The 25,773-nt window shown below is 44.0% G+C and overlaps 4 protein-coding genes across 4 annotated transcripts in view; 3 read left to right on the top strand and 1 right to left on the bottom strand.

The window, feature by feature from the left end:
* Positions 1-3,977, top strand: part of tanc2b (tetratricopeptide repeat, ankyrin repeat and coiled-coil containing 2b) — a 164,510-nt gene extending 160,533 nt beyond the window's left edge. The window contains exon 32 of the mRNA XM_062526922.1: positions 1-3,977. This exon is cut by the window's left edge and continues 405 nt beyond it. Within this exon, the coding sequence (XP_062382906.1) occupies positions 1-641 (641 nt within the window). The 3' untranslated portion in view covers positions 642-3,977.
* Positions 3,951-12,517, bottom strand: g6pc3 (glucose-6-phosphatase catalytic subunit 3). The gene is made up of 8 exons (XM_062525629.1): positions 12,462-12,517; positions 9,631-9,731; positions 9,126-9,398; positions 8,926-9,032; positions 8,096-8,186; positions 7,236-7,354; positions 6,774-6,915; positions 3,951-6,476 (listed from the first exon to the last, which is right to left on the bottom strand). The coding sequence occupies exons 3-8, from the start codon at positions 9,341-9,343 to the stop codon at positions 6,134-6,136; spliced, it is 1,020 nt and encodes a 339-aa protein (XP_062381613.1). The 5' UTR covers positions 9,344-9,398; positions 9,631-9,731; positions 12,462-12,517; the 3' UTR covers positions 3,951-6,133.
* lsm12b (LSM12 homolog b) lies at positions 10,545-20,465 on the top strand. The gene is made up of 5 exons (XM_062525630.1): positions 10,545-10,706; positions 13,795-13,928; positions 16,394-16,503; positions 18,899-19,025; positions 19,465-20,465. Exons 1-5 carry the CDS (start codon positions 10,580-10,582, stop codon positions 19,558-19,560), a joined length of 594 nt encoding a protein of 197 aa, XP_062381614.1. The 5' UTR covers positions 10,545-10,579; the 3' UTR covers positions 19,561-20,465.
* A 2,846-nt stretch (positions 20,466-23,311) lies between these two features.
* Positions 23,312-25,773, top strand: LOC134070539 (chondroadherin-like protein). Its single transcript, XM_062526923.1, has 3 exons — positions 23,312-23,554; positions 24,146-24,316; positions 25,180-25,773. Exons 1-3 carry the CDS (start codon positions 23,312-23,314, stop codon positions 25,771-25,773), a joined length of 1,008 nt encoding a protein of 335 aa, XP_062382907.1.

Consider the following 25,773-nt stretch of genomic DNA (forward strand, 5'->3'; position numbering starts at 1 on the left):
AGCTGTCCGCCGCCATCTCGCCCTCGCAGGGCGGAGGAGGAGGAGGAGGAGGAGGAGGGCTGTACGGGGGCGAAGGCTCGCGCTCGCGGAGCACGCCGTTCATGGGCATCATCGACAAGACGGCGCGGACTCAGCAGTACCTGCACCAGCCGTCGCCGCGCGGCTGGGCCATGAGCTCCATGGACAGCGGCCTGGGCGGCAGCGGCGGCATCTCCAGCCCCACGTCGCCCGGCAACCTCATCCACCAGTCGTCGGTGGCGTCGGTTGCCGCGGCGGCAGCGGCCGCCGCCTCCTCCTACAGCCCGCCGGCGTCTCTCGGCAACATCGCCTACTACAACAAGACCAACAACGCGCAGAACGGGCACCTGCTGGAGGACGAGTACTACCACCACGGCAGCCAATCGCAGCCCTCCTCGCTGGGCAAGCTGGCCAATGGGAGCGCCCGCGAGCGCGACCTGCTGGAGCGCGTCAGCCAGGGCCCCACCTACCAGGACGTGAAGGTGGCGCGGACGCTGCCCGTGGCGCAGGTGGCACAGGTGGCATACCAGGAGAACATGTTCCGCCAGCTGTCCCGCGACGCCCGCCAGGCGCCCGCCTCGCCCATCAAACCAAAGAGACCCTTCGTGGAGTCCAACGTCTGACGGCACACCACCCCCTCCGGGGCCTGAGAGTGTGTGTGTGTGTGTAGGTGTGTGTGTGTGTGTGTGTGCACACGGAGGGGCTCAGGGGGGAAAGTGTGTGTGTTTGAGAGAGAGAGAGAGAAAAAGAAAGAAAGAAAAACCAGAGAGATGGGTGCGTGTGTAGCTGTGAGGAGTCAGGGGTATAAAAGGTTGTTACTTTTTTATTTATTATTTTGTTTACTTATTTTTAATAACAAATGATGGACATGTAGGAAGAAAGACATGTCAGGCAGCGAAATCAGTTGACCCAATAGAAGGACCGGGCCTGGATTCTGGACAGAACCAGACGCGTCTCAGGTGGTCGCTGGACTCTAGAGGACGTACTCAGTAGTCAGGACAGCCAGAGCTGTAGCCTCTGTATACATAACTTTAGTCAAAAGCTTCTCGTCCGTGGCTTATGCTATAGTATGCTACTACTACTGGATACTGTATTCAAACCGCAAATCACAACCTCATACTCGACAGTGTGAAAGCACATCTAGACATAACCTCAGTGCAGAAACGCAGACCTAAAGCATTATTACTGAGAGAGAGAGAGAGAGAGGGAGGAAGAGAAAGAGTAGTATGAGTGGGCCAGTGAAAGAGTGTAGATTGTGTGAATGTGTGTGTGTGTGTGTGTGTGTGTGTGTATGTATGTCAGTGTGTGTATGTCAGTGTGGTGGTTTGGATGTGTTTTTGAATGGGAACGTCGCAGTGAGGATAGTCCAGACTTTTCTCTTTTATTCGAACACCTACCGCACGTGCGGTCAAAGACTCGGACTGAACTCAAGGCTCTGCTGAAGCTATGGCAGGATTGTTCAATACTGTAAAGAAGAGATACTCTACGAAAGCTGTACTTAAAGAAAGCCACCAGAGAAATATTTATAAGTCAGTTCTATAATGTATAGAAAATACAGTATAAATCCATGTATAAGCATAGCATTTGTTTTGGTCTTCTGTTTTTTTTTTTTTAAAGCTGGAATGGAGAGGAATGAGGGCATCTACTAACTTTCGACGTTTCTGGTCAGCGAAAGAAAACGGATCCACGCGAAGGACTTTGAATATCTGCTAAAGTCAATGTTTACAACCCAGAGAGAGATGAACATTTGGATTGGTTGTGGACTGAGTGACTGATATTGTTCAAGAAGTGACTACTGATTCAACCATCTTATGAGTCGACTGCTACTGCGCGTATATATTTTATAACAGGTGTGACAGACGTTTGAGATGTTGTGCTCTAACAGTCTCACTTTGTGGTGGGATACATTTTAGCTAATTTCTTTAGAACATACTGCAAAGCAGAGAGAGATCATGTCCAAATGGGATTGGAAATGGGAAAAATGAGATTTAGGTCATAGCACATTGTGGTTTACATGTAGACTTGAAAGTGTGGAGATGCCCTTCTCACAAAGTGAAGTAAAACGGAGAGGAGTGTTTTAGAAGAAAAGAAGCTAAAATATATATTTTTGTTCTTTATGTTACTGATTATTTTAATTAATAGTTTTTGTTGTTATTATGATGACACATTTACTGCACAATGTTTCTGTGATGTTTCTTAACCAAGAGCACTTTATTGATTTGACGTAGTAGGTTCGGATTGTTAACCCTTTGGTAGGGCCAGGGAGTTTTGAACTCTGCGCTTTGTAGATGTCGATGGACGGAGGTCCCTGCCAAAACAGCAGTTCAGAAGAAATTAATTTGTGTGTAGGTGTCCTTTTTAGTAACTAGCCAACTGTACTTGTTCTTGGTGCAATTATGAACTCTGAAACAAACAAACGAATGAATGAGTGATGTGAGTGAGTGAGTGAGTGAGTGAATGTCTGAGTGAAAGAACAATAACTTTAAGGGAAAAAAGCAAACTGTTTGTAAAAGTATGAACATGTGTATATATAGAGAGAGCCTTTCTAGAGCACATTGTAACTGCTGTACATAAAAGCCAGCCAACATGAAGTTTATCCCCAGAGTGACCGACGTCCACCTCCCTGTGAGCGCTCAGCGGAGGCTTCCTTTCCTTTTCCTTTTCCCAGCAAACCGCTGCTGACAGTCCGAGGCACCCATTGGGCAACACTTCCGTCCAGTGTTGCTTCTGATCCACACGCAACAGAGTGCTGTGGAGCAGGTCTGGGCTAGAGCTAGTGAGGTCTCAGAGAGACCTGAGTAGGCCTCAAGCAACAAGCTAAATGATCTACCATTGAATGAAAGACAGAAGAGAGAGAGAGAGAGAAGAGAGAGAGAGATTGCTTGTTTGCGTGTGTTTAAAGTGTGAACGTCAAACAGGCTAGTTAGATGTCTGTATGGGTTCCCAGATGTCTGAGGGAGGAAAATGACATTGAATGGATGTCTTCTGGACCTGGCAAAATATTATACAACTATAACTCATGTCATGATTGATAGTGGAAGTGTGGAAGGCACTGAACTCAAATAATTTCAGTGCCGTTGCGGCCCATGAGTAGAAATGCAATACAGCTCTGAGGAAGGTTGGAAGGAAGTAAAGCGTTTTACATAATCAGGAAATTAAGTATTAACTACGTTGCAGGGCACGACTTGGGTAGACAGGCGCACTTAGTAACCATGGAAACGGAAAACTCTGCCGATTTGTACTTCCATGAGCTCAGTAAGGTCTCAACAGGACCCCAGCTGATCTCACCACAAATCACACACACACACTCACACAAACAGTCACACAAACATGCAGGCGACTCTCGGAACATGGCGGCGTGGAAGAAACCTTCTGGGAGGTTCTTATGACCGTACTTGTTTTCTTTTTCTCCCCCTTTTCTTTCACAATTGTACATTATTTTTGCTGTAAATAGTCAGATGCATGCTTAGTCTCTGCTCTCTACTGCTCCCAGGTTGGAAAATGAACAAAACAACTCGTGTGTGTGTGTGTGTGTGTGTGTGTGAGAAATAAGCCAGCTTTCTCCCTCTGCACAGCTAGCTATATAATATACAATCCGAGTGAACTGAGGAATATAAAATGCCCTCATTTGTCAGTCTGGTACCATTGATACAAATAGGTGCCCCCCCCCTTCCTCCCCATTCATTTCATCTGTCAACTAAACACACACACACACACACACAGAGAGAGAGAGAGAGAGAGCGAAAGAGAAACTGGGGCAGCTTCCGTTAATTTCCCTTCATTTTGACTTTTGGTTTTGGAGCTCATTGTAACTGCTTGCTGGACAGAGTTCTCTTGTCTGTACACGTGAGCTTTCTGAGCGCTGTGACACAACAAAACAAAACAAAACAAAAAAAAGTGAAAGAAAAAAAATCAGTTTAACAGAAACCAATAAAACCGAATGTGTTTTTATCATGTGACATGAGAATCTGTATCTTTATAACATTCAACACTGAGTGATTGAACACCACAGAAAGCCACCACCGCACAACCAATGTAGCCATTCAGTGTTTTGTTAATTGATATTGTCTCCTAACAGCAAAATGAAATGTTTAAGAACAATTACTGTATACTAAGGTTGCAGCTGTTCTAACCGATATTCAAGCATTTGAGTTCTCTCTGATTAGTTCCTCTCTTCTAGCCTGGCTATCACCAGACTAAGCTCAAACTTTTGAGATCGAAAAGTAGTCTGGTGAGTCTGCGCTGTATTTCTACTGCACAAGAGGCGTGATCAATGGGCATAGGCCAAATCACTGTATGCTTGGATAGTCCTTCAACCAATCAGACCAACGATCTGGGTTTGCCAGTTTGTGATTGGTTCCAGCAAACGTGGACAGGAAGCAGGAGAGAGAATTGTGCAGGTTTCCAGCCTGAGCTGCAGGGCAGAATACAATCGCCAGCCAATTTTGCTATTGGTTTGATGCTAAAAGAACTTACAGTAGAATGTAGGCTACCGCAGAAATATTTTATTTGTATGCCCAGAGTTCTGACACAAACAAAGCTACTCTGCTTTTTGGCTGCAAGATTAATCGATTTTTAGGCCGTAACTAATCGTGTAGCTTATGACTGATTATTTAGAAATGTTTTGCTATATCCTGATAGCCTGGGAATCCAGACCTACATCGACAAAAGATTTAGGGTCTGGCTATGAGTAATGAAAAATGCATTGAGGGGCAGTACCCAGCATGCATCTGAAAATATCAATGCACACAATTGGATAATACTATGACCAATGTTTACTGACTGATTCCAGACTTTGACGTTGCAGCGCTGTCATCATCTGTTTAGCTCGCCACTGGCCCGTCTATTCTCAGATACACGGATGTGATTGGTGCAGCCCAGCTCCAAGGAAAAGAGTAAGGAGCATCAATAGGCTCATTCGACTTCATGTAGCCGTCTGCAGACGAGACTATTTCTGACATTCTGATACGTTTTCAACCATGACGTGTGTCCAATTCTGGTTTGAAAAACGCATCAGAATGTCAGAAATAGTCTCGTCTGCAGTCATCTTAAAACGGCTACATGAAGTCGAATGAGCCTATTATTACTGATTGCCAGAGTGAGTCGCTGAACAAACTCAAATTGTGCTCTCGCGATAACTCTGGATTTCCAAGGTAATCTCCTGAGGGAACACAAATAACATGGACCAACATTTTAAAAAGCACCATGAGCAGCAGTATGCATGTACAGCAAAAAAAAATATATCGAAAATCAAACCGCAATATCTTTCAGAACAAACGCAATTGGATTATTTTCCTCAAATTGTTCTATTCCTTAGAGAGAGGGAGAGAGAGAGAGAGAGAGAGAGAGAGAGAGAGAGAGAGAGAGAGAGAGAGAGAGAGAGATGTAAGACATTTTTTTGCCAAAGATCCCAAATGCAAGTGTATCTACTACACAATCAAGCAGGACATGCGCACCATATATTTAGCAGTATCAGCACTCTCCTCCTTTTCAAAAGCAACTAGTGGCACTGCAGCAGTGTTCTCCTGTGGAGCAATAATATGTTCCTACCAGCAGAGGGAGTCTCTCGTACACATAACCAAACACTGAGCTCTTGAAAGTCTGGCACAGATTAAATGTTTGTGATGAGATATTTCCAGTTATTCATAGATGGAAATAAGTGTAATTCTTACAGATACTAGTTACATTTTGGTATTTACTTAAGATGGTAAAAAATGTCTTTGAAAATGATAAAAATGAATAACAATGAAAAATATCCAGAATAATTGCAAGGCAGGCTCAACCCCTTTAAAAAGCATCAACAGAACGCTATTTACACACACCAGCAGTCTTTCAATTTAAAATCAATTTCAACCGCTGACACTTTGAGCTGAAAAGAAGAGCAAAAACAGCATGTTTAGCTCTATTCCCTGATGAAGTGACTCAACATGGATGGTTTAAGTGCCCTACTGTATGTACGCTGCCCCAAAGCTGTGATGCTCTAAAAAGTACTCAAATGTGCAATCAAACGCAAGCTGCTGGTCTGAGACGCTGGAGAGCTTCTGATGCGTTTGATGCCCTCAAGCGATGCCCGTTTGGAACCCCACATGCCAGCCAGGGGATGACGGAAGCGTATTCAATCCCTCTTGGCTTTGGCGGTGAGGAAATGGACGACGCCAGGGATGAACAGAATGACCACCTGTGGCACGATGGTGTACTTGACGAAGAAGAGCGTGTAGAAGAGGACGGGGTAGTCCATGGGCAGGTTGATGCGGTTGATGTGGTGGAGGGCCATGGCCGAGAGGGCCACGCAGAGAGCCCGCGGGGCCCAGGGGAGCCTCCATCCGCCGGGCTTCCAGGACTGGGCGAGCCCCAGGCCTGTCAAGGCCCCGCCGGCCCGCACGATGGAGGAGAAGGGGTTGGTGTCCAGGCCAACCCATTCAGCGTGAGAACACCATTTTTTTGCCAGTGCCACTGACCTTTCGGAAAAAAGAGCAAAAAAACGATTTTTGGGGGCCAAGCAGCGAAGCTCCAGAAGATCCCCATTGTGATTCTACGTTTTCTAAATTATCATTATTATTATTAATAATATTATTATTACTATTACACATCTTTCCTTTGCTTGCCCCCCTCATTGCTGCTCAGTAGCTATATTTTTTCTTGTTGTTGTTCTTGCGATGCCATAAATTCAGCTCATTTTTGAAGACCGTTTGTACTTTTAGGAATCCCTCTTTGTGTCAAATATAACACCCTTAGTAACACTCTGAAGCACCTACCAGGACAACGGGATTCCGGCCTTCTCCAGGGCGGTGTGGAGTCCCAGCGTTCCCACCACTATTCCCATGCTAATGCGCAGGAAGAAGAGCAAGGACTGGGATTTCGGAATGGAGCGACTCAGGTACACACCAAGAGCAATACCTGGAATAGTGGGTGACCCCCGTACAGTAGAATGAATTGTTATGTAACTTCATATATAGTTACCGTACACAATATATATGTATGTGCTATTACCATAATCATATACTATTTTAAATTGCATGATATGTAGCCTACATACATACATGGATTAAACATTTCAATTTGAGCATTATTAACCATTTATTAACCATCATTATATTGTATATTAACAATTAATAACATCAGTAGCCAATATCTTAGTCACTGCTCCTATATGGTTTTTCATGTGCTGTGTTCATTTAGACAGTACATCACACATGATGTGGACTGTGAACTCTTACCGGTCAGGAACCCAGCAATGACCTGGTGAGGGAAATGGGCCAGTATGAAGATCCGAGAGAGGCCGATGACCCCCAGCAGCAGGACGTAGATCAAGTACGGCACGCTAGCCGCCAGCTTACTGGGAACACATGACAAACATAAACATAGCACAGGCCATTAAGCAGGTTTATGGTGCGTTCATGAGCAACTGGGAAGTGGGAGAATTCTAGGGTTTAGGGGGTGCACGTCACGCCTGAACTGGGGATTTCCCAGACTTTGGGAGAGCTCCCAGGAGAATATTTTGACGCCACTCAACATAGTGAACACTCCCACTTCAGAAGTGGGGAGTTTAGAAGTGGGAACCTTCCCACTTCCCAGCCCAATGAACACCACTTAGTGACTGCTTTGCCCAAACAGAACGTGTACTGCAATTTCCCAACTATTAGCCGCGGCTTATACATTGCTTTTGCTAAATTTCTTCAACTATGAGATTAATGCAAAGGGGCAATTAATATGGTTTTGTTTCTTTTAACTTGCATTAAAAACTGTCCTGCGGCTCATACACAATGCGGCTAATACACCCAAAATGACTGTGGGTTACTACAAAGAGGGTTTATTTCACCCATAACTACAGCAGAACACAAAACCTGTGACTGAAGAGTATAATCGGTTTCAGTCTCTTGAACTAGCCACTGGGGGTCAAAATCCAGCCATAACTTTTTGAGTTGTCTTGCAAACAAACAGAAACAAACACACAGACAGACAGACAAACAAACAAACCCCGATGAAAACATAACCTTCTTGGCAATAATAAAAAAAATAATAAAAAAAACCCCAAATATAAGTGATTTCTAGAGCGTGAATTTCTTTGAGCACTAACCTGCCTGTCAAAGCATGTATTCTTGAGGCCAAGGAGGACACCATCACCCACCACACCGCTCCCGTGATCATCATGTGACCAGAGGGGCTACCTGTGAGAGGAAGAGCAGGGCCTGTCATTCAAACTCAACTTCTGATCCCTGACAACCACAGAATGGACCTTTTTCAAAGCAGTTACTTTTACATTAAATATGGCAGGCCCAGGTTACTAACGACATTAATTGAGTTTCTGATTCTGGTACAATTGCATTGACCAGACTAATGGCATTTAGTTAGTCTGGCTATCACCAGACTAAGCTCAATCTTTTAAGATTGAACATTAGTCTGGGGAGTATGCACTTTATTTCTACTGCACAAGAGGCGTGATCAATAGGCATAGCTCAAACCATCGATCTGGGTGCGCCTGCCCTGGTGGATAAGCCAGTTTGTGATTGGACCCAGCAAACGTGGACAGGAAGCAGAAGAGATAGATGTGCCGGTTTCCAGTCTGAGCTACAGGGCGAAATCCAAATCACCGGCAGATCAGGCTGGGTTTACCCAGACTAGCATTTAGTAACACCTGTGCTTAGGCCTGCTTTTTCCACATCAAAATGGCTGCTGTGAAAAGAATCTATACACTCATAGCTAACATTACATTCACAAGACAGCATAGGCCTTTCCCCTATACCTCTTTTCTGATTACAATAGGGTTCACATTTAAAGCAATATTATGGTTTTACATGGCCAACAATATCGCCAAAGCACATAATAGGTTTTGTCGATGTCAACGGTGTTGTTGGTGTTTACAAGGCTTTTCAGTATGTTTCCTTGAATCGACAGTAGAGAACTTACCTGGTCCTGTTTCACAGGTAGAGGGAAACTGCTGTAGTTGAGGCGGGTTCTTCTCAAACAGGCCGGATTCCTTTATCCACCAGTATGGCCGTTCTCCGAAAAGAATCCTGCCAGCAAGAGCATTATTTACAGTAGGTTAAACATGCGAAACTTATTAGAATGCGTCATCCCACCAAAATGTAATCAGTCCTTAACCTTACCATTTGAACACCAGGTTGAGCCACTCCGATATAGCAGCAACCCAGACCACGGCTACGCCAGTTTGTCGGCTGAAGAAGTAAGTCAGAGGAAATATCAACAAGAACGCCGCTTTCGGGTCACCCATGTGAGATGCGAAGAGCCATATGTGCTCATATTGTTTCGTTGACAGCTGCAAGGACTCTGCTATCCAAATTCCCTGGGTATGAATGGCATCCATCGCTAGCTGTTGACAGATGACACTACAGGCCGCACGTCCCTGGTGTTGTTATAACCTTTGAAATACAAAACGAGAAAAAAAAGTGAAACAAACGTTATGTGTTGAGGAAGTTGAGCAATGTTAAAGAACGTTAGCAGCCATCAAGCGTCTTGGTGAAGATCAAGTCCAAGGTCCAGTGTTAACCTTAACTAACTCTTACAGTTCACCTACATTCAGAGATACAGAACCCTAATCAAGAAACTAAATGTAATAGGCTAAGAAGCCTAAAGCATAAATCATTAACTTACCAACGATAGAATAATTCCTCCTCAGTATTAGGACTCCTCTTCTGTCTTCCATGTACTCTTGCAGTGGCTTGCAGCAGTCATTTACTGCACCGCGCTCCGCACTAAAAGCAACTCAAACGTCATTGGCTTGTTGAATCCGGAACACGGATAGTAGAAAGGGACAAACATAGTTATTTTCTTTCCACAACAATGCTGTATTAAACAGTAAAAGTAAAACAAGCGATTTCACTTCGATCGGCCATGAGAATTTTCTTTTGCCAATTTAAACATCTTAGTTTTGTGTTTTCTTTAGCCCAACATTGTCTCACACATAATTTTACGATCTCTTTTGTCTTCTACTGAGACAGTGATTTAATTAACTGTTGCAATCCCGTGCATCAATAAATGCATCTTTACAAATGGAGCAATTCTTTGTGTGTGTGTGTGTGTGTGTGTGTGTGTGTGTGTGTGTGTGTGTGTGTGTGTGTGTGTGTGTGTGTGTGTGTGTGTGTGTGTGTGTGTGTGTGTGTGTGCGTGTGTGTCTGTGTGTGTCTTCTGTGTGTGTCTGTTGGGATGGGGTGGTGTGATTAACCCAAAGACTGTAAATGAGTAGAGCCTCTATGTGATACATCTTTGATGATATCTAAAATATAATATCATGCACAAAGCTCAAACGGATACAAAATGTTGTGATACTATGAATGAACAAGAGATGCAAAGTGATCCTGGCGTCATTAACCCAACGACTATAAATAAGTGGAGCCTCTATATGTGATACGTCTTTGATGATATCTAAAATATAATATCATGTACAAAGCTCAAACGGATACTACAAAAATGTTGTGATACTATGAATGAACAAGAGATGCAAAGTGATCCTGGCGTCATTCGGCACGCCCATTTCTAAAGGAGTGATGCCGTCGCGCACGTTTACGTAAAAGCAGGCGCTCCGGTTTCCCTGGCGGAGAAGATGGCGGCTCCTGGACCGGGGGAGTATTTCAGTGTCGGGAGCCATGTCTCTTGTCTTACTTGCTTAGGTCAACGTTTACAAGGAGAGGTCGTGGCTTTTGACTACCAATCCAAGATGTTGACTTTGAGTATCCTTTTGTCGATCGGTGGACACCAAGGGCTCGATGGCCACCTTGGCAGTTAGGGGCCTGTAGTAACCGAAATATGTCAAATAGCGATCCGTGCAGCCGCAAGTGTATGTGATAGCCGGGTAACCTAGCGAGCTGACTCTTCATTCAATATATTTGGTGCTCTGTAGCGTTGGCTCTGTCAAACTATTTATGATTGTTTATGGTAAGCTACTGAAATACGCAAGGACAAACATTTGTAGCAATTCCGCATGTGTTGTGCTCAATGTGAAATGCAGTACTCTTGACTGTACTCGGATCACTATTTGGCAATTCCAAAGTGGCATCATGGCAGATCCTCATTAGCCTGATAGCATAGCTAGGTAATGTTAGCCTGCGATGTCAAATTGATTAGTGGTATTGAAAAATTGGCTAATTTAGTTGTAGGATGTCAATTTTAAATCATAAATGTATCTACTTGTTATCAGTTGCATAAAACGACAAATACCTTTGAGTGAACTGGAGGTGTTCTTCATCAAACTACACATCATTGGCTAGCACGCTAGCACAGTAGCTAACATTATGGTCAGGGGGCTTCTGTGTTAGCTAACGTGTTCGGCACCTAGCTAGGTAGCATGAAGAGTCGACTGATCATTTTTGTCCTGACATTGCTTTATGATTCACACATTAGCCAGTCGCAGCGGTCGATCAGTTAAAGTTAATCAAATTCCGTTAACAATTTGCTCAAATGTTTATTGATTTCATTAGTAAACATTTGCTGAGTAGCCGATTGACAGTTTGAATGGCTAACATTACTTAGCTGTCTGCTAATGCTGGCAACGTTAGTAGGGAACGGATAACGTTATTTTCACTAGGCTGTGTTTTGTAAGCTTATGGCATAGTGTAGTAAAAGGCTAACGTTACTGTAACATGAACTTGCTAGCTGGCACCCCCTTGGCAACATTACATCAGCCATATTGTATCGTTAAATGGTCTATCTTGTGGATAATTTGTGTAGGCCTGACTATCGAGTTATTCGCTTATTGGCTATTCAAGCCAACATTGCTTTTGTGGACAACGTTAGTGTCGTATGACGATGGTTACTCCCTGAACGCTATTCCGTAGTGTAATGTAAGTCTAATGTTGGCTGTCCTGCCTTGCCGTTTTTGACCGGAATTGTACTTTTGAGGGAAACGACATTGAGTTCAATCTGAGTTCAAAAGGCCTGTCAAATGTCAAAAGTAGGATATACGTAAACATGTTGAACCTCTTATAACAAAAAAATATGATGTTACCAGTATATCTTGTAGGGTTAATCATGCAGGAAGACATTAGTTGTTGCACTACTTGTTTTACCACCAGGCCATGACAAATCATGGAAACATGCGGGTGACTGATTGTCTTTATCACTAAAGAAAAATAACTCTAGTAACACTACATGATTTCAATAGTAGTGTATAATACTTCTGTGCTATGCTCTGCAATACCTCTATAATATCCTTACCAGCTATAGTGTTCCTATAGTAGTCTTAGTGCTGCTATGGCATGACCCAAAATACTATACGTCTATGGTATGGTCCAAAATACTATAGTATACTATAGATTACTATAATATTTTGTCCTAAAATACTACAAGATTCCTATTAGTTCTTCTTCATATGGGATGGAATGGGCAACATTATATTGTGTTGTGTAGTTTGTATTTTGTGTGTCTAACTTGTCATCGATGCTACTAGTCAGTCAGCAGTAGTCATAGTCAGCAATGTAGACGCTTACCTTCTTCTCAAGTGTCTGCCATTGTTGTGTGCAGCAAGTCTTAAATTGGGGCAGCAGGTTAGCTATTGCTGTCCACGCTTGAAAATGGCTCTGAGGCCTCAGTGGAGTTTTGAGCTAGACTAGAGTCTTTTGAATCTTGTGTGTAGGTGTTTCCTGTTCTCAGTAGGTGGCAGTATAGACTGGGATTTCTCTCTCTCTGTCTCTCTCTCTGTCTCTATGTCTCTCTCTCTCTCTCTCTCTCTCTCTCTCTCTCTCTCTCTCTCTCTCTCTCTCTCTCTCTCTCTCTCTTTTCTGGGGCAACAGAGACAGGAGGCAGAGTGGTGTCACTGTAGTGGAGGCTTGTTCATTCATTTGAGTGATGTGTCAGCAAGATGTAGGGTGTGATACGTTTACTGTGGGCCGCTGCGCTGTGTGTTACAATGATGTGCTGTTGGTGTCTAAGGGGATATAGATTTGGGTGGTGGCCATGGCTTCAGAGGGTTTTTTAATGTCTCTTTGGGTGATTTGTGTGAGAATGGGGTGGTCAGTGCAGGTGTGGTCAAACAAGGTGTGTGTGTGTGTGTGTGTGTGTGTGTGTGTGTGTGTGTGTGTGTGTGTGTGTGTGTGTGTGTGTGTGTGTGTGTGTGTGTGTGTGTGTGTGTGTGTGTGTGTGTGTGTGTGTGTGTGTGTGTGTGTGTGTGTGTGTGTGTGTGTGTGTGTGTGTGTGTGTGTGTGTGTGTGTGTGTGTGTGTGTGTGTGTGTGTGTGTCTCCCCTGACTAGACAGAATAGGCGTATCTTCTGCTCTTAGAATACGAAAATGAAAGTTGTTTCAGTTACTCATCTTTGCGCATATGAAAATTCTATGCAAATACACCTCCACTGACTCAGATAAGTGGTGATGCAGGTAGTCAATAATGACCAGCATTCAAACTCTTGCTCAGCATTCCGTTTTCAGGAATACGTTGTTCCCTTTTTTTTTCTTTTTTTTGCTTGGCAGTGCCAGTTTTCATCCGTGGGAGAGGAGAGATATCTGCCTGTATTCTTCCCGAGGATTTAATGATTTGGATTGACATTTTGCTGGTCTTTGCTAGATGCGAAACCCATAAAATATGGATTCTGGAATGAGTTCAGTAACAGCTGGAAGTAGAGTAGACTGCAGACTGTTGGTTGTAGAATAGGTACTTGTGGTATAAAAACAGAGCAGTAGAGGTTAAATCCACAGGGACAGTGGGGCGTCCAGTGACACTATTGTGTGTGTGTGTGTGTGTGTGTGTGTGCGCGCGCGCGCTCTGACTCTATGAATAAAGTCAACCTTCATGTGTTGCTGTTCACCTTAACCTTTGACCTCCTCAGAATGTGCTTCCTCCAGCGGTAAGCCAAACTTGAGCGACGTGGTCCTGATTAACCTAGCCTATGTGTCAGAAGTGGACATCATCAATGACCGCACTGAAACCCCTCCTCCGCTAGCATCTCTCAATATAAGCAAGGTAAGAAGGCTTCCTCCGACATCTTACTTTATTTTGATTTATGTACCGCCATCTGTATTTATGTACAGGCATCTGATTCTGCCCCTGATTCCAACGAGGTGGTTTAGTGGCGGGCGGCGTGATGGAACAGTGGTAACCAGGGTTTGACGGATCATGGAATTTCTGGAATGTCATGGGATTTTGGAAAGTCAAGTCCAAACATGAATTTTTATGTTTTTTGGTGCAAAGTCATGGAATATCAGGGATTTTCTTTTAAGCAATTTGAAACATTTGCTTGACAAAATATTTTTCCACACAGAATTCTAGACAGATGTCTGGTTAGTAGCTTTACTGCTTGCTTGAGTAGCCCAACCTTTTTTATTCAATGCCCATTTATTTGTCTCCTGCTCTAAAAAGTAGAAGATTATTGAATGCTACGCAGTTGCTCTGGAATTATTGATCAGTATATTGTACCATTCATTATATAGTAAGTCATGGAAATTCCATTCTTTTGTCAGGGAAAGTCATAGGCTGGGTGAACCCTGCCTGAACTTCCGGGGAATTTGAATTTCGCCCGGCAGCTCAGGCTGGATACCATACCAGCAGATCTATTTTCGCTGTTTACTGCCAGAATCTTTGGCTCCAATCAGAAAACGGCCATACCCTAGTCCTGGCACGCTATTGGCTGGTGACGCGCCGAAAAACGAAACTTAAGCGACGCGAAGTGCAGTAGAAACAAAGCGCAGCCTCGCCAGACTAATGTTCAATCTTAAAAGATTGAGTTTAGTATGGTGAAAACCAGACTAGGAAAGTCAGGGAAAATTCATGGAATTTTACATGGAGTCAGTGGGCACCCTGGTCAACTGGTCCACCTCGGGTTGATCCCTGTTGTTGCGAGTCCTTGTCGCTTTGGATAAAAGTCTCTGCTAAATACCAGTCAACTTTATATTAACATCAATTTTAAGATAACCCAGAAGGAATTGCAAACCTGATAATAGAACAGCCCTGAGGTCTTCAGTCTGCAAACTAAACAAAGCCAGAGGGCTCCTCTACTGGGAGGTTTACAGTACCTCTTCCTCTGGGCTAACTTACCCTGAGGTGCATTCAAATTTAGCAAACAGTGGCGAACGTTCGTGGTGAACATATTTTCTTTGAACAGTTGGATTTGAACGATTTGGTGTTAACATTCCATTCTAACAGTTTGCATTGTTGCCTTCGTCAAACTCACGTCCACTGTATGCTTGCGGCGCACCACCTCCTCAGACTGTCTGTGATTGTAAGCAAACGTTCGTCAAAAACTCGAGGCTAACGGAATACTGTTTGCAAACGTTCGCCTATGTTCGTGAACTTGAACGCATCTTAGGTCTGTCAACTTAACCACCTAGTTGGAACACACCCCTGGTTGTCAGTGAGTCCCTGGCTTCCTGTGAGTCACGTATCTGACCTTTAACCATAAGGCCAATCATCTTCTAATGATATGACTCTGCCGAATACTGAGGTTTTATAGGTCACTTGAGGCATTCTGTGAGATGTTGTTTTTAAATATCAAACCAATGACCCGTGTAGAAGTCTTGTGCCTGGGGCTGCCTGCCTTTGCTCCATAGCTAGCTATGAAGGCATCCTTTGTAGGAGTTGATGTTTGCCAAATTGATTGATTTGGTTATCAGTAGCCGTGCAATTGGCTTCATCTCCTCATTCTCGTTTTATGTGCATTGAGACTTGGTCGGTGATAACGCCTTACAAGCTTATGAATGGTATTCACCCGTAAATAATGCGCGACTGCTCACAGTCACAGCTGTTTGCATTTATGTTGTGGTAACCCCATTGATTGGAAGGATGTATTTATGTGACCACATGCATACTTGTGAATGACATGCCACAAATAACACCGTCTTCTTACAGCAATATAGCATTTCTTTTTTGATCGTGTTTGACTTGCTATACTTGCCCGGCACTTTGAAGTCATTTAATCATACAAGGATCGCAGGGCAAACCGACATTACACAGGAGTATGTTTCCTGTTGATGAATTGTCAGCTACTTTGTAATTTTACATTTTTCAATTTCATATTTAATTTCACTTATAGAGCGCCAAAACATTACACATGACGCATGTCTCATGGCGCTTTACAGAGTGTTAAACATTCAGAAAGAGCCTGTGAGTGACCGGGGCGAGGAAAAACTCCCTAGAATTGGAGATACATATACTGTCTGAAGTGGTCAGTGAGTGGGGGCATTGTCCATGGTGCCATTCTCTTGCAGTCTCGGTCACCCCGAACAGTTATTCATTTAGAAGACGCTCCTATCTGAAGCGACTTGCATATTATATTACTGTACAAGACCCACTGTCCCTTGAGCCACAATGGTATGGGCTGAGAATTGAACCCACGACTATTTCTCTCTCTTTCTTTCTTTCTCTCTCTTTCTCTTTCTTTCTCTCTCTGTCTCTCTGTCTCTCTCTCTCTCTCTCTCCCCCCATCTCCATAGCTGGCCAACCGAGCACGGTCAGAAAAGGAGGACAAGCTCTCCCAAGCCTATGCAATCAGTGCGGGGGTGTCTGTGGAAGGCCAGCAGTTATTCCACACTATTCACAAAACGTGAGTATATCTCTTCCTGTTGGGCTGTTTTACATGGTAGTTTAGATAACATGATTATTGCCCCCCCCCCCCCCCCCCCCCCCCATACCATCCAGCAGAGATGCTCTTGAGGTGCGGACACTTTGTGTGTCTGCCTTTGGGACTGTGACCATTGAGATTTGCAGGCTTAGTTTAAGTTCATGGAATATTTTGCAACATGCGTCAAGGGGCCCTTAAGCATTTCTAAAACCACATGGTAAGGCATAGAATGGATCCATTTTCAGCCTGTTGAATGTCTTGAAGGGCAAACCGCAAAGTCGTTTCCAATGAAAACTGACAATGCCCAAGATTCATGGCATGATACTGGCTATAAACATGATGTTTATCAATTAAATTATATTATATGAGAAAATCTGTTGTCCTGCTTAATTTTGTATGGGTGTCACCATTCTTAGACACGAGGACACTTAACACTTAACTAGATAGATAGATACTTTATTGATCCCCAAGGGGAAATTCAACTGTACCACACGGTGCAATATACAGTATTTATTTGAGAATATTTAAAAATCAAAAGTGCCTGTGGTAAACTGTAGTAGTAACACCTGTAAACATCAAAATTGCAGTCGGAAGAATGTGTACATTTATTTACAGCAAGGCCTGTATACATTCGCACTATGGTAGGCCTATATACTGTACATTGGTACTATGATAGGCCTATATACCTTGGCACTATGGTAGGCCTATATACATTGGTATTATGGTAGGCCTATATACATTGGTATTATGGTAGGCCTATATACATTGTTTTCCGACAGCTGATGCCTTTTTATTGTCAGTTTGTATAGCTTAGACAAAGTAGGAGGTAACATTAAGAACCCCTGATCACTGTGATTGGTTAAGCTGGACCAATGATTTCAAAGTTAATGCTACGTCTGCGCCAGTCACCAAGCTAGTGTTGGAAAAGTTTTCCAATCGTGCATGAGGAAGTGAATGAGTCTGGTTTTCACTATGCTACCCTATTACAGCCGTGTACAAAATAATTGATATAAGTTAAAAAAAATTAAATGTAAATCGGGCTTCTCGTCCAAGGAATAGTTCTGAGCACAGAGGAGGAACTGATCTCTAGGGATGGGCATAATTAATCGACGATCGAGGATTGATCATTAAGAATTTCGTCGACAACATACATTTGTAATCGATTAAACTATTGTAGGTTGCGTTGCGTAGTGTGAGGCTTGAAACAATTAATTAATTAATTTCACTGCGCCGCAACAATTAAACATTTTACAAGCCGGGAAAAGTGTTTGACGGCATTCTCAGTTACCTGCGAGTTTCCGTTTTGATTTTTGAAGTAGGCTAATCATGAAGAGGTCACGGCGAAGTGTGGTGTGGGACCATTAAAATTTTTAAAGTGACTTAGTTCGCTGCAAACACTACAATGACGTGTATGGTTATGGTTATGCTAGCAGACGCCTTTATCCAAACACGGCCATAACTCAAACTATAGCCTATGTATGACTTGACTAAATATAGCGGTGCATCCTGTAATGTTATTTACTAAACTGGTAATGAATCTCACTACGAAGAAAAGAAGCAGCTGCTGGTGAGACTCTACCAGTCTAGTGATAGTAGGCTATGTCGTGACGGAATGTGATATGCTGGTCTCAATAAATGTAGGCTATAAGGCCAGCATATCATCTCAATGAACTTACAGTAGGCTACATCCATTGTGTCATTTTTTCAGCTCGTTGAGCATCGCATGTCCTCCATACTAAATTCGAGTTGATGCTAGGTTGAAACTGAGCGCAATCAAAACGGAAACTCGCATTTAACTGAGAATGGCGTCAAATATTGCCCCTGCCTGGTAAAATGTTTCATTGTTGCCACACAGTGAAATTGATTTCATTGCTTCAAGACTCACACTACGCAACAAACACGTTGTGTTTTTGTATTTTCATTGCATTTTAAATTTAATAATTAATTAATTTTAATATGAAAATATTAATGATTAATCGATAGTTGATCGTTAATTCTCCCGACGATCGACTAAGAAAATTTAACCGAATGCCCATCCCTACTGATCTCTTTCTCCTTAAAGTCCTAGCTAGTTGCATGGCGAGTAAACACACATTAGTCCCGCTGTGGGCATTGTTTTATTTTTGCAGCCGCAACTTCCTTTGTGTTATGGAGAAAGGGACCCTTTCTTCAAATGTTGTTTCAATTAATTTGCTGAAAAGTAAAAAAAAATGTCTGATCGGGTTTGGTGTGTGATGGCATTGATCACGCCTCTTGTGCAGTAGAAATAAAGCACAGACTCCCCATACTAATGTTCAATCTTAGAAGATTGAACTTAGTATGGTGATGGCCAGGCTGAGTTGACTGAGGTTGGTGCTCACTCTTTTCTCTCTGACAGTATCAAAGATTGCAAATGGCAGGAGAAGAGCATCATCGTGATGGATGACGTGGTCATCTCGCCTCCCTACCAGGTGGACAACTGCAAAGGCAAAGAGGGAAGCGCTTTAAGTCATATACGCAAAATAGTGAGTACTTTTAATACTAGCTTGATACACACACACACACACACGTTATTGAGCTGCACACTGCATCACTGAAGTGGCCCCTCGGGCTTTCCATAGCTTGTGTGAGAGTTGTTTGTTTTTGTTTGTTTGTGAGTGTCTCTGATGTTCTCTTTCTTCACATGGGTCAACATGCAGACACACGCACACACACACACACACACAAACTCTGTCTAACACACACACACACACACACACACACACACACACACACACACACACAAACTCTGTCTAACACATACCTACACACACACAAACACACACACACACAAACTCTGTCTAACACATACCCACACACACACAAACACACACACACACTCTGACTCACACACACATACACTCTCTCTCCCTCTCCCTCTCTCTCTCTCTCTCTCTGACGCTCTCCTGTGTGACCCCTCGGCAGGTTGAGAAACACTTCCGGGACGCGGAGGGCCAGAAGACGGTTCCGCGCTCACAAGCACAGCAAACACAGAAGGACTCCTCCTCTTTATCATCTTGAGAAGGGAGGGAGCTGTATAAGTGTGTGTGTGTGAGAGAGAGACAAGAGTGTGTGTGTGTGTGTGTGTCTGTGTGTGTCTGTGTGCGGGTGTGGCTGTTTTCGGGGGGGGGTGGAGGGGGTTGTGGGTGCGCATGTATGGGTACGCATGTGAGTGAGTGTGTGCGTGTAAGTGTGTGTGAGCGAGAGCATGTCGGCCCAGCCTTGAATGGCGAGACGGGGCCGCAGGGAGAGGGGAGCACCGAGCCAGGCGAGCCGACGTTCCGTAACCCCTTTGCCCTCTGACCTTCGACCTTCGACCTTGACCTCCGACCCCCAGGCGGCAACTTCCCTCCTGTCTGTCAGCGCCAGATCCACTCAACGGTGGGCACGGGGATCGCCCTGGCCTGGGGGTCTGGAAGATTTTAAGAAATTAATAAACAAACAAATAAAATTAAAAAAAAATAAAATAAAAACAAAAAAAAATAAACATTGTAAAAAGAGAGAAAAACACGAGAGACAGACAGAAAGAGAGGAAATTAGACTCCGTGAAAAATAATTTAAAAACAGACCAGAACACACCGACAGACCCCAGACTAACTCTGCCCCCCCCACCCACCCCTCCCTTCCCCTCCTGTCAGCAATTGTTTATTTTTTATTTTATTTTATTGTCAGTCATTTTCCCTTCCCCTCTTCACCCTGTCACCCTCTTTCCTATCCCCCTCTCCTTCGCCATGAATTCCATTTTGTCTGAAAAAGAAAAAGACAAGTGCAGTCAGAAAAGCTTGTTAGCTTCATTTTTTTTTTTTTTTTTTTCAGTACGTTCTCCAAGTGTCTGTATTTTCTGTATTTTAAAAGAAAAACAAGAAGTGACTTAAGATGGCACACTTTAAAAAGGACATTTTCTAAAATAAAAGTAACAAAACCTCTGACTGTAATGCTGTTATTTCATGACATTTTTGTGGCCGTTTTGGAAATGGAATGGAACTTAGATTCTTAATCTTCTGGTGATTTTGAAGGTTCAATACACACGTCTGTGTGTCTTTCTTTCTCTCCCAGTGGGTTTCCAGGGGAAGATGGAAAGGAGGAGTCATTGGGTGTCCTCAGCTAGCCCCTTACGGGGTCATCCCTATGTTCCCCGGGTCCTATGTTCCCACGTTTTTTCCCAAAAGGGTCTTATGTTCCCCGGTTGCAATACATACCGGGGAACATAGGACCCTTTTTGGGAAAAGCAGGGAACATAGGACCCTTTCTAAACTTTAAGAAAAAAAGGGTCCTATGTTCCCCGGTTCCATAGAAAGTGGGGACCATAGGACCTGGGGAACATAGGTACGCTCCCCCGCGTACAAGCATGACTTGCTGGGCTTCGCATTGCATGAAGTGCAACAAGCATTGCTTTAAGCCACCTCACTGTAAGCAGCTACCTGAAGACAAACGCACCCATTGTCTGTGCTCTGTGACGTGGAGTTTTTCCGAAGTGCTGTTCTGCTTTTAGAAAGGCCAGGAGGTTCTTAACCTGACTTTCGCCAGATCCTGTAGTTCGCTGTCTGCTTCACACAAGGATCTGGGACTTCTCGATAGGAGATGTATTTATGAAGGCGGGTCCTTGTAAAACATCCTCGCATGTGATTTGATAAACCACTTGCCTGTTATCTTGAATGACGGGCTAGGCTTCTTCAAGCTCTTGCCAAACCCGGTCGGAAGAAGAGTAAAAACATCCTTGCCACCAATAAATGTCTTCAAAACTATTCTCTGTTAATCTTTTAAAGAATGAATACTCGATAGATTCGACTAAACGGTTGAAATAGCAGAATCAATGTCAGCACAAGACTCCTCGCTGCGTGCCGCCATTGTTATTTGAATCAAACACTCGCTTCGGCGCTCCTGATTGGTTGCTCATTTTTTGATCACTGGAAGGGGTTTGGATTGCCCTCGCGTCCAGACCCTTGTGTGGAGCTCAGCGAAACGCCTCTGATGGAGCATGGCGGAACTACAAGGGTCTGGCGAGAGTCAGGCTAGGAGGTTCTAGCACTTTTAGAGAAACCTACATTTTTAGATTTATGTATTTTAAGGTTCTTCTACATTTCAGGAGTCACTTTTCCACACAGTTAGTCATCATCAATCATCCTGGATGGAAGGAACTTTGCTATGAGGCCAGAATAGTTTACACTTTCAACTGTGGGAATTGTATTTTCCGACACAGGAAACTCACATAGATGGAAAATCAATTCCAGGAATTGTACAGTGTTTTGGGTGGGCTGGGGATAGAGGCATAAAGCAGGAGATGCATGTTAGATTTCACCTTTATATTCTAACTGTTGGTGGTGGGGGTCGGTGGGGGGGGATTACATTCCAAGCAGAATATCATAGCCTATGCACAAGGCCACCTACAATATGTTTTCACAAAGCACAACATGCCACTATACAGTTATTTTTCTTTTGCTGTAATTGACGTTATTGTAGGCTATTCACCCACACTTGATGAGTGAGTTCATGCAGATTCGTTGATGGTTAAGCTGGCCGTCCACGTGGAAAGCCTCTTGAAGAGTCTTCATCACCCCAGTAGCCCTGTAGATGACCTACATCAGGCCTAACTGATCAAGTGATGTGATATCTAAACGTAACAAGGCCATTTGCATGTAGCTCAGGACATATGCGTCAAAGGCGCAGTTGAGACGAATAGCCACCGTGACCACCCGACCTCCGGTTTCAACCGTCACCACAGAAGACTGGCAGTTACCGGGAACCTTATCCGTCTTTTCTCCACCTGGAACTTGATCCATTATTAAAGCCACGGGGACTCCCGTTTCGGTTACTTGTTAATGGGTTGTTGTTTGTAGACTTCAGTGACCAGAAGGAGCTGTACTTTGAATCGGATGGCCTACATCACAACTCACAATGACCATCTGTCTGTATTTCTTTGGATGTTAATATGGATATTTTAAATCAGATTAAAGAACAGTGTTGAGCAGCTATAGAAGGGAACAGATGAGAAGATGTCTAGTAAATCGCCCTATTTTATGGGGTGTTTCACTCTGCGACAGAATTCCGATAAGGTAAGCATGCTTATAGGTCCCTCACCCAAGATACTGAGATACATTTCAGATCATTTGTGGAACAGTTTTTATGTAACCGTATTAAGTTCGGTTTCCTTAGTAGCATATTATAGGCCTATGCGCTCTTGTTCCACCGAATGTTTTAGGACTACCATAAACCTCGCCATTGAGTGATTTTTTAATTGTTCAGAATTGTTCTGCTATGGGTAAACTGATAGCCAATTATACCATTTATATAAACCAACAGCTTGCCTTTTCTTTAATTGTGAAATTAGGTGAACAGAATTAAAGGAGAGACAACAGTTTTAGTGTGACTTAAGATTAAAGACATCGGGTTATGTAACTAAGCTTTACATGATTTATATTGTAGTCTACAAATCCGTAGTATTTGGGAGAATTCCAGAGATTTGTTTTGACAGCGGAGGGCCCAGATGTAGGCCTAATCCAAGGCAGTGTAGGCCCTCGTGATAATAAGCTTCAAACAAACATGAAATGCCTGTGTGTCTCTCATCCGTAGGCTACACACTCACTGAAGATTACTTGGAGTGCATGCACTAGGGCTGATCATCTTTAAAGAAGATTTGGGGTGAAACCATCATAAAAATGTACTTTGGAGAGCTCTTTCGACCTACCGGCATATAATGTATAGGCACAGTCTGGACGTTGGGAGTCATTCACAAACTATAATGCTCCATTTCTTGATATTTATATATGCGCGGATGACCGTTGTGACGGGCACCACGCTCTGTCCACCGCAATGCTTGTGCTACGACTCGGCGGAGCTGGTGGACTGCCGCGCCCGCGGCTTTACGCACGTCCCACACGGCATTCCGCACGGCTCGTGGCTGCTGGATCTGAGCGGGAACGAAATTCAGGAGTTACGGAGCCGCTCTTTCACCGGCGTGTGGGCGCTGAAAGTGCTCCTGATGTCAAACTGCGGGATCAGAGTGGTACAGTCGAATGTGAGTAGGCTAGTTCACTTTATTATGAAGCGCTTTAGCAGACTTGTATGTCACTTTGTGTCCTTACCATAAGCTACTGTTCATGTTGTTTCAGAATCATTTGTCATATTAAAATACATGTCTTTTGTGTAATAACTTTTCTACAGATATACCCATACAGAATGTATAAAGTAGGCTACATGTGTAACCCAACATACAGTAGATTTGGATATATTGCATGAAAGTCTATGCTGAATATACAGTATTTAACTATATGCAGACAATATACGAAAGTGGCCATTGGCCAATATTGAATATTTACGCATGTATTGAATATTTACTCTTTTTTTAAAATAACATAATATAAATATATTGATAAACATATGGAATTATATTTATTTAACATACATAGAAATATGTTTATTTAACATTGATGTTCTTATACTGGAATATTTAAACTGCATATGTGGATATGTTATTTTCTGTATGGTTGGGCCTACAGATTCAGAAAACAATACAAATACATCAAAACAGACATTAATGGGAAAAAAGATCAAACAGATTGGTGTTATTACCCTATAGGCTCTCAATTCACTCTCATTCATTGAGAAGCTGGATCTGAGTCACAACCAGCTGCAGGTTCTACCCTCTGACTTCTCCGAGGGCTTAGACTCTCTGAAAGACCTCCGGCTGGCCCACAATTCCTTGGGGCACCTGGAATCTTCTGCCTTCCAGGGTTTGGAGAGCCTGCAGAGACTTGACCTCAGCCACAACTACATCCAGGTCAGTCAGAGGGAAAATAAACCAGCCCAAATCTGATATGAATGTTTTTTTTCCCACCATTTTTAAGTAAATGTAATGTAAAAGTATAGATGTTATAATTGATTAATCAAGAAAATAATCAAAAGATTAATCAATTGTGAAAGTAATTGTTACAGTAAACTGACAAATATGGCTTATAGTAGTAGTAGGAGTAGTTTACTTGGATAATCCCACAGACTATCTACAGAAACTCACAGATTATCAACAAATTCTGTTGCCACTACGCCATTTACAATTTCTGGTTAAGTTAACAAAACTAAGAGGTTGAACTTAATTGCTTAAGGTGATATTCAATAATTGTTCAACACCAGTTTTACATACTGAACTTGAAACTTAACAGATGATCTGTTAAATATCTGTGGGGTAAACAAACGCAGCTGTATCGTGAGCTTCCTATTTGCACACACACACACACACACACACACACACACACACACACACACACACACACACACACACACACACACACATACACAGAGACACACACACACACACACACACACACACACACACACACACACACACACACACACATCAGAGATGTAACTGATGAATACCTGTGTCCCATGCAGGTGCTGGAGCCAGGCATGACACACACACACACACACACACACACAGGTGAGAGTACGGTAACTGAAGAACATGTGTGTCCCGTGTGCCCCCCAGGTGCTAGAGCCGGGTATGCTGCACACACACACACACACACACACACACACACACACACACACACACACACACACACACACACACACACACACACACACACACACACACAGGTGAGAGTACGGTAACTGATGAACACCTGTGTCCCGTGTGCCCCCCAGGTGCTAGAGCCGGGTATGCTGCGTGCCCTGACGAGCCTGCGGCACCTGAACCTGCGCTGGAACCTGCTGCGTGAGGTGGCCGCGGGCACGCTGACCATGCAGCAGGGCCTCTCCGTCCTCCTGCTGGACCGGAACAACGTCACGCGCCTGGACGCCGAGTCCTTCGCGCCGCTGCGCGGCCTCACCCTGCTCAGTCTCCGCGGCAACCGGCTGCGCAGCCTGGACTTCAAGACCTTCCTGAACCTGCAGACGGCCGGCACGCACCTGCGGCTGTCGGCCAACCCGTGGACGTGCGACTGCGAGCTGCACCGCGTCTTCGCCAAGCTGCTGCACGTGCGCCACCTGCACGTGGACGACTACGCCAACGTCACCTGCCGGGCGCCGCCGCAGCTGGCGGGCGCCTCGCTGGCCTACATGGACAGCCAGCTGTGCGTGGCCGAGACCGCCACCGTGCTGGTCATCAGCGGCACCGTCGTCGTCACCGTGGTGGCCGCCATGGTGATGGCCGAGCGCAACAGGAAGAGGAAGAAGAACCGGCCGAGCCGGGAGAGCAAGTGGGGCGACCAGGAGAGCGTGGGGGAGCAGGACAGGTGA

The sequence above is a fragment of the Sardina pilchardus genome, chromosome 22, assembly GCF_963854185.1.
Source record: "Sardina pilchardus chromosome 22, fSarPil1.1, whole genome shotgun sequence".
NCBI classification, from domain to species: domain Eukaryota; kingdom Metazoa; phylum Chordata; class Actinopteri; order Clupeiformes; family Clupeidae; genus Sardina; species Sardina pilchardus.

Excerpts from the sequence above, each read along its gene's own strand:
- g6pc3 (XM_062525629.1), bottom strand. The coding sequence starts at position 9,343 with ATGGATGCCATTCATACCCAGGGAATTTGGATAGCAGAGTCCTTGCAG. Across the intron at positions 9,033-9,125 it reads CTCAACCTGGTGTTCAAATG|GATTCTTTTCGGAGAACGGC; the intron begins GTAAGGTTAAGG and ends TCTTGCTGGCAG. Across the intron at positions 8,187-8,925 it reads TACCTGTGAAACAGGACCAG|GTAGCCCCTCTGGTCACATG; the intron begins GTAAGTTCTCTA and ends TTCCTCTCACAG.
- lsm12b (XM_062525630.1), top strand. The coding sequence starts at position 10,580 with ATGGCGGCTCCTGGACCGGGGGAGTATTTCAGTGTCGGGAGCCATGTC. Across the intron at positions 10,707-13,794 it reads ATCCAAGATGTTGACTTTGA|AATGTGCTTCCTCCAGCGGT; the intron begins GTATCCTTTTGT and ends TGACCTCCTCAG. Across the intron at positions 13,929-16,393 it reads CATCTCTCAATATAAGCAAG|CTGGCCAACCGAGCACGGTC; the intron begins GTAAGAAGGCTT and ends CCATCTCCATAG.
- LOC134070539 (XM_062526923.1), top strand. The coding sequence starts at position 23,312 with ATGACCGTTGTGACGGGCACCACGCTCTGTCCACCGCAATGCTTGTGC. Across the intron at positions 23,555-24,145 it reads TCAGAGTGGTACAGTCGAAT|CTGGATCTGAGTCACAACCA; the intron begins GTGAGTAGGCTA and ends TTCATTGAGAAG. Across the intron at positions 24,317-25,179 it reads TCAGCCACAACTACATCCAG|GTGCTAGAGCCGGGTATGCT; the intron begins GTCAGTCAGAGG and ends TGTGCCCCCCAG.